We start from the raw sequence: 12,078 nt of genomic DNA on the forward strand, positions 1-12,078 counted from the left end.
GTCATGTTAAATACATTCACACTGTTGCACAACTATCACCACCGTCCATCCCCATAACACTTCTCATCTCATGGAACCGAAACTCTATATCCGTTAAACGTTTTGAGTCTTTGCTTTCAACTCTTTAGGTGTATACCCGAGTAGAATTGTTGAATTATATAGTGATTCTATTTTTAATCGAGGCGGGGGGGGGGAGGACCCACCATACTGCTTTTCATGGCAGCTGCACCATTTTTACATTCTCAGCAGCAAAGCACAAAGGTTCTGGTTTCTCCATACTCTTGTCAACGTAGTTATTTTAAAATATGTACCTGTACTTTAAAATGCATTAATAATAGGTAATATACATTAATCAATACCTATGTAAAGGTGACTCAGTGATCAAGAATCCACCTGCCAATGCAGGAGACATGGGTTTGATCCCTGATTCTTGAAGATCCCCTGCAGGAGAAAATGGCAACCCGCTCCAGTATTCTTGCCTGAAAAATCCCATAGATGGATGAGCCTGGTGAGCTACAGTCCATAGGGTCGCAAAGAGTTAGATACGACTGAGCACATACACATACATAATAAGATTATGCTAATTATTATATTAAATGTCAAGTTCTCACAGCAGCTAGTATCCTCATTCTGTAGATGAGTTGCTTTTGACTGCTTTGGATGTCAGGGTTTCTGCTCTGAATGTCAGTTTATGCTGGTGCTCTCAAATTAACTGGAGAGCTTTTCTAGCTCTTAGAGATACACTGGTACACTTTATTTTGAAAGAACTTTTTAAAAAGAACTACTCAATTAACTCTTCATTGAAAATGTAGTAGCCCTTGACCTTACTGTCTGGACTTGTTGCTTTTTAGGAGTGCTTCTTCAATTTTTTAATCTACATGATTGTTATATCCATGTAGGTATTTTGTTTTTTTGTTCAGTAAAACTGAGTATATCATAGATTTTAACATGTAATGCACTCATATCTAAATACTCTGAAATTTTGTATTTCGTTTCCTCTTTAAATCAAGATCTACCAAGATATTTTCATTTTATTCTATAGAATGCCAGGTTTTTTTAATGGATATAAAGTTATGTATATGAATGTATCAATTTAGATCAAGCTTGTTTGTTATTTAAATTCTCTGTGTATACTTTTTATTTATTTGAATTTTTTATTCTCCATAAAAAGCAAAAACTATAGAAAAATTTTTTGCAAGTACCTTTTTCTCCCCCATGAATTAGGCATGCAATTGAATCTCTCCCCATTGCTGCCATTTGTATTTTGTGATAAAAACATGATTAACCTCAGGCCAGAGAAGGTGATGGCAACCCACTTAAGTACTCTTGCCTGGAAAATCCCATGGACGGAGGAGCCTGGTAGGCTGCAGTCCATGGGGTTGCGAAAGGTCGGACACGACTGAGCGACTTCCCTTTCACTTTTCACTTTCATGCATTGGAGAAGGAAATGGCAACCCACTCCAGTGCTCTTGCCTGGAGAATCCCAGGGCTGGCAAAGCCTGGTGGGCTGCTGTCTATGGGGTCGCAGAGTCGGACACAACTGAAGTGACTTAGCAGCAGCAGCAACCTCAGGCAGTGTAAAGGCACTTTTGAGGATAGTTTGATGGGTAAGGTCAATAAGATTTCCAAATGTATGATAATGATTTAGCCAAATGGCATTAAGCCAGCCATGTGTTGGAGTCATACTTAAAAGCAATCAGAGCCAATAGTTTTTAAATAAAACATTTGAACTATAAACAAAAATAAAATAACAAATAAATAATAGTAGCTCCTACTCAGCCTAAGAAAATCTCATTGCCATATCTGATGCCATGTTTACTCCTCCTTGATCATATCTCTATATTAGTAGTTCACTTGTGGAATATAGCTGTCCTGAATTTGTCTTGTATTTCTTTTGTGTTGTTACTTTATTCATTCTTTTTACTCAGCTTTTTAAAAACTGAGATATGATTGGCATATAATATTGTGTAAGTTTAATGTGTACAACATATTTGATGAATTTATATCACATTGTGATTGACATTGTAGTGTTAACTAGTATCTGTTATATCTCATTATCTCTTCCAGTGGTAGGAGCAGTTAAGATCTAGCCTCTCAGAAAGTTTGATGTTTGTAATATAGTTTTATTGTCTATAATTACCATACTATGTGTCAGAGCTCCAGCAATTATTTACTGACTAGTTGCAGTTGTGTAATTATTTCTATTTTAACTACACATTGGCTGTTCTGTATGTGTTTAGCCTAGGAAGGTGGGATGCATTGTATGTATTCTGCAGCTTGCTGTTCGCACTCCATCCTATGTTTGTGCAATTCATTCATGCTGGTGGATGTAACTTTTTCATCTTTCCTGATGGATATATTTTATCAAAATACTATAGCTTACCTGTCTCTCCTCTTGATGGACATTTAGTTGTTTCCTGCTTTTCCTTATTTCAGACAGTGCTACTGTGAACACGATTGCATATGCTTCTTGTGGAGCATTCATAGCAGCAAGATTTATAATAGCTAAACAGTAGAAACAGAGATGTCCATCAACGGATTAATGGGTAAATTACAGTCTGGCCTATCTATATAATGGAATATTATTCAGCCATAAAAAGTAATGAAGTACTGATAACACCCTATGGCATGGATAAACCTTGAAAACATGCTAAGTGAAAATAGTCACAAAAGACCACATAATATGTGATTTTCTGTATCTGAAATATGCAGAATAGGCAAATTCATAGAGACATAAAGTAGACCAGTGTTTTCCAGAGTCTGGGGGAAGAGTGTAATAGTGAGTAGCTGTTGATGGGTTGGCTGGAGGGAGGGGGATAAAAATGTCCTAAATTTTGGTTGTAATGAGATTACACAACTCTGAATATACTTTAACTAGTGAAGTGTACACTTTAGATTGGTGAACTTATGGCATGTGAATTATATCTTCTCTGGTGGCTCAGATGGTAAAGAATTTGCCTACAATGTGGGAGACCCAGGTTTGATCCCTGGGTTGGGAAGATCCCCTGGAGAAGGAAATGGCAACCCACTCCAGTACTCTTGCCTGGAGAATCCTGTGGACGAAGGAGCCTGGTGGGCTACAATCCATGGGATCACAGAGTCAGACACAACTGAGCTACTCACACACACACACACAAAGAAGTTAAAGTAACTTCCAGGAAAGTGTTTTCAAATCCAACCCACTAGTAGGTTATAAACCAATGTAGTGAGTCAGAATAGACTTAACAGTTTCTTTGGTGTAACTTTTTGTTTTAAACTACAGGAATTTCTTCATCATTTATTCTTTAGAAAATGTAGGGGTGGGGAGTTTGTGTGGCTAATTTGAGTATATGAATTCATGAAATGTGTAAGTAAACATTCATAAATAGCATATGATGATTATTAATATATAGTATTTGACTACAAAAGACTCAGTAAATTTTTGTTTAGTACTTTGGTTTGCTATTGAGTGATTAGTGATGATTATACCAGAAATGGAATCTTGAGTTGAAAGGATCCTTCGAGATCAGAGAAAACATTCTAACTTGGCTTTTATTATCTCTTGATTCACACTCCAGACTTTGTGTCAGAACAAGCTTGGAAGTATAAGGAGAGCAAAACTGTCAAGCTTTTCCACTGCTTTCTGCTTTCTTCCCAAATTTTTGCCTTGATTCTGCTCTATACCACAGCCAACTGTATTCCTATTTCTAATATTACTGGTGTTTTAATTGGGTTATAAATTATTTGACTTCTTCAGAAGCATACTGCTATTAAATTTTGATCTGTTGTTCATTTCAGTTTATATTGGAGATTTTATAGATGTACTGGGTTAAATTTCGTATGCTTTGAGAGCTTTAAACTACTGATAACAATGGTTTTTCTTCTAAATATAAATAGCATATACTTGTGACATGAAATATTGATAGGTATGATAAGTTTTAAAGCACAGACTGAAACTATTTTAGAACTCTTCCTTTTAGTTCTAGGAAGACTGGTTTTTAGGTTCAAGTGTTAATAAGCTGAAATTCTTTCTGTGGTATTTCTTCAGAAATTTTATACTATTTTAACAACCATCAGTCAAAGTTACAGTGATACTGAACTCTTTAATCATGTTATCATCTTTTCCTTACTATCTAAGAGTAACTGTCTCTGTTTTCTCAAATTTTCTTTCTCTTTTGGGTTTTTGTCTTTTTCTGGCAGAGGCTTTTATTCAGTTGTCTGATGTTCATTGATTGACATCATGTGTAAAAGCATGGGTTAGTAAAACATGGGCGGTTTGAGAAAGCCAAGATAATACAAAGATCTCAAGGAAACTTAGAGACTATAAATTCTATCCTAAAGATCAAAGAAGGCAGTACATCATTGAAACAATACAAGAGTCTGTAGAAAAGGAACATTCAAGAGAAAAAACAGTGGGAATTTCATGTCTGTTTTTCACAACTTAATATTTCACTGCTTTTCAAAAATTTCTCAATTATAGTTCTTAAAATAAAAATTGTAAGATAACAAGTTTGAAATCAGAGAATTTGTTTTAGAAACATGTCTTAATAAATTTGGAAATGTTCATTCAGACTCATTCCCACTTAGGAAAGTAGGCCAGGTAAGTTTCCCAAAAACATGCTTTCACTAAGAATTGAATCATGCAGTTTTGTAACTACTTTTGTATCCTCTGAGGGACAGAAAGTACCAAGAATTGAGGCAAGTTGGAATGGCCACCGAAAATCCAAATCTAGTCATGCTTGCCACTGTGGTTAGGTCTCAGCACCCCATTAATTTTGCCATTAAATTTTTTTCTGTTGAATTGAATCTTTCGAAAAAAAAAAAAAAAGTGTGATGAAAAAGGTTTGGAAATGCAAATAAAATACTAGGAAATGGGAATTAAAATTCCTTTTCCTGCAACTGCTGAAAAGAGTGATGTGGACACTGCTTCTTTTGCTCAAAGCTTCATGAAGCAGGCAGCTTTTTTTTTTGGTATGTTTGTGATTTTTCTGGCCACAAAGGTCCCTGACCAGGGATTGAACCTGCGTCCCCTGTAGTGGAAGTACAGAGTCTTAACCACTGAACCACCAGGGCAGTCCCAGAGCAGGCAGCTTTTAAGTGTCAGAGCCTGAATGCAAATCCACGTTTTTCTGCCTCCTGAACTACTTACTCAGTGCTCAAAAGTTTTGATATAACTAATTGATGGCATGTAGAGAAAGGAATCAGTTTTAAGTGTTTAGCACCTTATAAAATAACATTTTAACCTGTCAAATAAACCAAGTTTTTGAAATTTAGTAATACTTGAATACTCGGAGCCCATATGTGGCTGGAGATGTAGTTCATTACAGCTCTTTCAGAAAAGTCATACTATATAAAAAACATTTGTGGGCACAAACTGGGAAGAAATAATCCAAAGTGTTAATATGTTCAAAGTAGAGATGTTTTAGAACAAAATAATTATTTTTCAAATTTCCTATATTTAACGTGTTATTTTTCTAAACGGAAATGTTTCTATCTTTATCTGGTAGTTTAGGGGAATAATTCTAAATGCAGAATAAAAATTGTCTAAAAATACTCAACAGCTTTAATTTTTAGTACTGAAAAATTAGAAACAAGTGTCCGGCTGAACAGAATGTACCAGAGGAGATAGTGATACCACTAAGGGAAGTAAGATTTAAGAGATTGTGTAGGAATGAGGGGGAAAGTTAACAATATAATAGGGAAAGCAGGATACAAATTTGTTTATAAAGTATGTTTTTTTATAAAAATAACAGCAAATTACTGGAGGAAGATCTAGTTTTACCAGCAGTTTTGTTTGAATATTGAGATTCACGTAATTTTTCCCCTTTATACTTTTCGTATATATTTTCCAGGTTTTATTTAATCATGTACTGACTTTTTAAAACTAGGCTTTTCCTAGCACGAGGTAAAGTGATAGGTAGTGTTTTCCCAGGCTGCCACTGCATAGCGTTCTGTTTGTGTTGTCTGTTCATGGGTCCAGTTTTCTTCTGCTCACAGGGGATGAACATGTTTGTGTTATTTCTTAGATCCGAACCTCAGCCCCGAGGCTCTGCTCCACACTCTGAGAGTGACCCGCCTGAGCAGGAAGAGGAGATCCTGGGGTCTGATGATGATGAGCAGGAAGATCCCAATGACTACTGCAAAGGTAAGGCTTTCTGTGAGGAGATACCAAGGAAGATGTAATTCGTGTGTACACTCTTTCATTTGAATATTTGATCTATCAGCATAAATGGTGTTAATGCTTTCTGCTTATTGCATCCTTTTCTCTAAGTATAGGAATTAGTATTTCCTTTTAGTTTGACTTAATTAAAGCTTAGTTTAAATTAAATGTATCTACTCCCTTTTTCCTTAGAAAATGATAGTGCATATTTTCCTTAGAAAATTTCAGAAATATGTTAAAAAGAAAACAAAAGTCATCTATAATGCTGTCATCCAGAAGTGAACAATGATAAGATTTGGTATGTAGACTTTTGAAAAACACATTTTCACTACTCTTTTCTCAAAGTGTTAATTGCTAAGCTACATTATATTAGAATTACGGATACTTAAAAACCATGGCATACGATTGCCTGATGTATTTTGTTTCTTTTACAAAATGTTCCAGGATTCTTGGGTAGGATCGGATCTTATAACAGAATGTATCTTACCATTGAGGAGAACTTGGTTCTTCTCAGCAGGCAGAGATAGATGTTTAAATCCTTTGATTCCTGCCGCTGCTGTCGCCCTTTTCTGGTCTTCTGGTTTCTGTTTTGTTGTACTGTGTTTTGGAAAAGTAATTTTTTTTTTTAAGTTAACATGAGCTCAATAATACTATGTTGCTGACTTGCTTTAAAACTTTCTTTTGTTGAATTAATTGTATTAAAAGAAACCATTTTTATTTGCTGAAGATATATAAATGTTGGAAAATGTAAGATTTTTTTTTTCTAAGTAAGTGATTCTTTCCCTCTATTGTTTCTTCCAGGAGGTTATCATCTTGTGAAAATTGGAGATCTGTTCAATGGGAGATACCATGTGATCCGAAAGTTGGGCTGGGGACACTTTTCAACTGTGTGGCTATCATGGGATATTCAGTAAGTTTTAGTACAAGAGGATTAGGTGATGCCTAAATGTTGTGTTTAATTTTCCACCTTTAGTCTAGCTCTAGACTGATTTCTTAATAAAAATCTTATAGTTGATAATCTTTATATTCTTGGGCAAATGACTTTCCTCTGGTGAAGCAGCACCTTAGAGGAGACACAAGATTGATTGAATTATTATCAGTAAGGCTCTTGAAACTCCCAAATTCAAAACATTACAGATACTCAAAGAAAGTATAGTATATTAGTTCATAGTTTTTCCCACTGGAATAGAGCTAAATTTTAAGATGGTATCCTAGACCAACCTGTGTGAAATTATTTTCCTGTGTTTTGTTTCTGTAACAGATTTGCTCAGCCATACAGTCTAAAACCTCTACATAAAAATCATAGGCAGTTAACATTGGATGTTTACCTTAAAGTATATCTTCTATCTTTGATGAGACAGCAGTTGCTATCTATGCACTATTTTTATCAGTTTTTCACCCAAGTATTTCTTCTGGCTTCTTGCTACTGCTGAGTCGCTTCAGTCGTGTCCGACTCTGTGTGACCCCATAGACGGCAGCCCACCAGGCTCCCCCATCCCTGGGATTCTCCAGGCAAGAACACTGGAGTAGATTGCCATTTCCTTCTCCAATGCATGAAAGTGAAAAGTGAAAGTGAAGTCGCTCAGTCATGTCCAACCCTCAGCGACCCCATGGACTGCAGCCTACCAGGCTCCTCCGTCCATGGGATTTTCCAGGCAAGAGTACTGGAGTGGGGTGCCATTGCCTTCTCTGGCTTCTTAGAGGAAAGTATAATATTATAGCTTTTAACCTTTTAGGTTTTGCTATATAAGTATACAGAATACTTCTGATTTGGTGAAGTTTCCCCCCTTACTTATCTCCATTTCATGGTTTTACATGGGTTCATGGAGCATTCAGAAAGTAGATTTTAACTCAGAGAAAATGTTTGATGACTGACATTATCTAGGAACAGATTTTCTTCTTCTTATAAGTTTAGTTTGGCCAGTTAGTGCTGTTAACAGGTGCGGATGATCCCACAGAAGTAGTAGTTTGTGTTTGAGTACCAGGGAAACATGAAATCAATATTCATTCTTTCACTGTCTCCCAGTTATGGTTAAATCTTAGCTTCATAACTGAAAGGTAAGACATTTAGTCTTAATTGCCTGCATTTGTTTCTTAGGGGAAAGAAGTTCGTGGCAATGAAAGTAGTTAAAAGTGCTGAACATTATACTGAAACTGCACTTGATGAAATCCGGTTGCTGAAATCAGTAAGTATTAGATTGTATGTGTGAGCTGCATTATAAATAAATAAAGTTTTATTCAAGTTAAGACATACCAAGTATATACTTTTTGATATTGCTGAGTTTTACTGTTAAGTTCCAGTATTCTTAAAGAGGTAGAAGAAGACAGTATTTACACGTTCTGTGTATTCGGGAGGGAACTGGCAGAATATGCTGTGATGGCGACTCCCCCTATGCATGCACACTGAAAAACCCTGCAAATAAAAATGGTTATTGAGCATGTTTTATGTGCCAAGTGACACAGTGTTTTTCTTTCCTGTCATGGTTAAAAGGAGTGTGAATAAATATATAACTTCTATTTTGTTTTAAAATCTTTAAAAATATTTAATATAAAAACAAGCACTGTAGTTATTAATTCCCTTATGTTACCTGGAAACTTAGGTAAATATTTTCAAAAACTTATTTTCAGTTTTCTTAAAAATTAGGAAATGTCAGTGAGGTAGAAGAAGCTTGAATCCCAAGTGAGAAGACATGAGTTTTTAGGACTGGCTCTATCTGAATATATCCTCAACTCATCTTTTTATTTCCTCTGAGCCTTAGGTTTTCATTCAGAAAAGTGAGGATGCTAGACCAAGAGAGCTTCAGAGAAGTACTTGCAATGTGCTAGTCTGTAACAAGATGAGCTCATGCCCCAAAGTAAATCAGGGTACTGCCTCCTTCCCTGAGAGGTTTTTCTATGAAAAAAATGAAGGCTGAATAAGCAGTATGGTTAGTGCTGTGGTTGATTTGCATCATGCAAAAGCCCCTGAATTCTTCCTGGCCTGGTAACTAGCAGTTAATTTGGGAGTAAGTAGAAAAATGTTATAATTAGAACAGTAACTATACAATCTTTGTTGATTGTATTTTCTTTTGTGAACTGTTTTTGTTAAGCTCTTCAAGCTATTAAACTTTTATGTTTGTCTTATAGATTTGTATAAGCTCTTTTCTGAAGTAATCCTTTGTTACATATGCTGCTGGTATCCCCTCCCACACCATTTGGTTTATTTTTATGCCTTCCCTTTTTTAAAATATTGTCTTCCCTATTACAGGTTCGTAATTCAGATCCTAATGATCCAAATAGAGAAATGGTTGTTCAGCTACTAGATGACTTCAAAATATCAGGAGTTAATGGAACACGTATCCTTTTTAGAACCTATTTTGAAAACAAATCATGAAATAACTTCATTTCAAAGAAAAGAATGAGATTTGCATTGGTCTCTTTTCTCAAACTATAATCAAAATGTTTTTATTTTATTGTAAACTTTTGAACACATTGTAAATCATGTCGGTCTTTTGTGTGTTGTGTTTCTTAAAGCTATTGCTTTACACTTTTTCCTTTTTTCAGGCAAATTAAAACTGAAGTCAAAAGAAACTTTAAGAAGACGTGTAGTACTAATACTAAGTAAAGTTTCTATTTTATCAATTAACACAGATTTTAATGGAATTATTGAGAAATAGTAGGTTAAATAAGAATTCAGTGTACTTTATTATCTCAGTATTTAAGAGGCTGTACATGTAGATTATGCTTAGAATCTAAATGTAATTGTTCATATTCTGTCATAATGAAAAAAACTGACTAGTTTTATGTTTTGATCTGAAATTTTAGAATTTTAAAGTTGGAAGGAATGTTAGCTGGTTTTTTTTTCCCCCATAAGTTAATATCCATGTGACATTCAAAGAGCTGATTGAAAGATTGTTGCAACAGCTATGCTTGTAAAGGCCTATCAAATTTGTCAGAATAAAAGATGAAAAATTTCACTTGGATTGGAGAGTCTAAAACTGTTTTTAAAAGTGTTCAAAAATGTGTAAGGAAAGATTTCATGTATTATTCTACTTTCCCTGCATGTTTAGCTTCTCTTAACACACACTGTAGCCAGTGATTTGTTAAAGGAAATGGGCTACATAGGGCTCTGTAGTATCATGTGGACTGTGGTTTAAGAGATTTGAACTAAAACACATGGAGAAAGGATAAGAAAGGAGAGAGAACAAGTGATAACATGAAGATTTCATCTATCACTCTGAAGTTAGTTTTCATTTATTTCCTTGGAGAAGTGTAAATCATATCCCCCTGCCCTCCATCTGTAAGGAATACAGATACAGGAATCATGCCATATGAATCATCAGTCTTATGTCTGTTGTGGTCATTTCATAGGTGACTTACTGTGTGTATGGGTACACACACATTTTTTCAAAGAATTAGGGAGGCTAACCAAGAAATAAACCATATAGGATATTGTGATGGCTGTTAGATTCTGTTTCCCTATTACTTGACCTTGTAATGTTTGTCATTGTGCCAAATTTCTCTCTTAATTTGGGAACATTATAGTAAAACTGTAGAAATAGTCTGTATAACCTCCTTAGCAATTCAGAGTACCTTTTTTTTGACCCTAAGCAAGAACAGTTTTCTTTTTTAACTATTGAAATATCTTAATAGATTTTGAATTTCAAGTTCTAAGATGTTTTCCAAACATCACTGTATGGTTTCTCTGTAGTTTCTGTCCACTGAGTTCCTATTTTACTCAATTCTCCCTTTATCCTTAGCCATTTCTCTCTGCCCTTCCTCCTACTTGTCTCCCAGCTGTCTCGGTTAATGGCATTATTTGCTGCTTCTAGAGATTGAAAAAGATAAAGTGCAGAGCACTGAGTTAAGGTTTAAAGAGTTATGGCATTCTCCTGCCTCTCTTCTCTTTTCACAACACAGGCGTAACTGTATGGAGCTACTTATCTGTGATTTTCTTTGTATCTGGGTATACTGCTTTTTCTCTGGAGCACTGTCCTTTCTCATTTCGAAGTATCACAAGGACTCTGAACTAGAAGTTAGTCATAGACTTCAGTATAAATGGGTTCGTTCTACTTCCATGGGTGGTGAGGGGAAAAGAGTGATTAAGAAGGAACGGCTGATCTTTACATAATATTAACATAAGTCAGTGTCGTTTTTGGCCACCTATGTGACCTACTGTGTTTTTAGGGTCTTTTTTTTTCTGGTGTGTATTTTACCTCTTTCGCTAGCTTTTCTTGTTCATAAGGCACTCTAAATGTGGCTCTTGATTAATTTTCAGCCTTTTTTCTTTATACTGTCTCCCACCAAATTTTTTTTTTACATATCCTTTTGCTATTTCACCCAGTTCTTTTTGTTTTTAAGCTATTAAATGTTTGATCATCTTTATATTACTACTTGCAAATTAAAACAACATTGTTGTTAAATTGTAATGCTTCTCTCATAAGAAAGTTAATAATAAAGCTAGGAACTTGAGAATAACTTTAAATTCTCTTTTCTGGTTTGTTTGTTTAAGCAATCTGCATGCTAAAATATCTTATTTTGGTATATTTCATATATACAGAAATAGAATAGTTTGAATCCTCAGAGATCCATTACCCATTCCCAGATTTATCAACTCATAACCAATGTTGTTTTGTCTGTATCTCCTGATAATTTTGTGACCAGTCTTAAATATATTATTTCATCTATAATTATTTTAGAAAGTATTTCCAAAAGACAGAGACTCTTAAAATACAACTCCAACATAGTTGTTATTCCTAAAAAAATTGGGGACCAGTTTCTTAGTCCCTTAATGTAGACAGTGTTTCAGTCTCTCTAGATGTCTCTTTTTATTTTTATTTTTTAAATTCTTTAGTCAAGAGTCACATAAAGTTGTTAACAGTTCATTTATTATTTGGCACATCAAAATGTTGCAGGCTCATTTTGTATATTTACTATCCCAGACCTGGGGTCAGCCATTT

The 12,078-nt window shown here is 35.0% G+C and overlaps 1 protein-coding gene across 1 annotated transcript in view; it reads left to right on the forward strand.

Annotated features, from left to right (window-relative positions):
• Positions 1-12,078, forward strand: part of SRPK1 (SRSF protein kinase 1) — a 68,544-nt gene that overhangs the window by 27,229 nt on the left and 29,237 nt on the right. Inside the window, 4 exon segments of the mRNA XM_005696261.3 lie at positions 6,006-6,124; positions 6,941-7,049; positions 8,238-8,325; positions 9,387-9,474. Coding sequence (XP_005696318.3) covers positions 6,006-6,124; positions 6,941-7,049; positions 8,238-8,325; positions 9,387-9,474 — 404 coding nt within the window.

The sequence above is a fragment of the Capra hircus genome, chromosome 23 (genome assembly GCF_001704415.2).
Source record: "Capra hircus breed San Clemente chromosome 23, ASM170441v1, whole genome shotgun sequence".
Lineage (NCBI taxonomy): Eukaryota > Metazoa > Chordata > Mammalia > Artiodactyla > Bovidae > Capra > Capra hircus.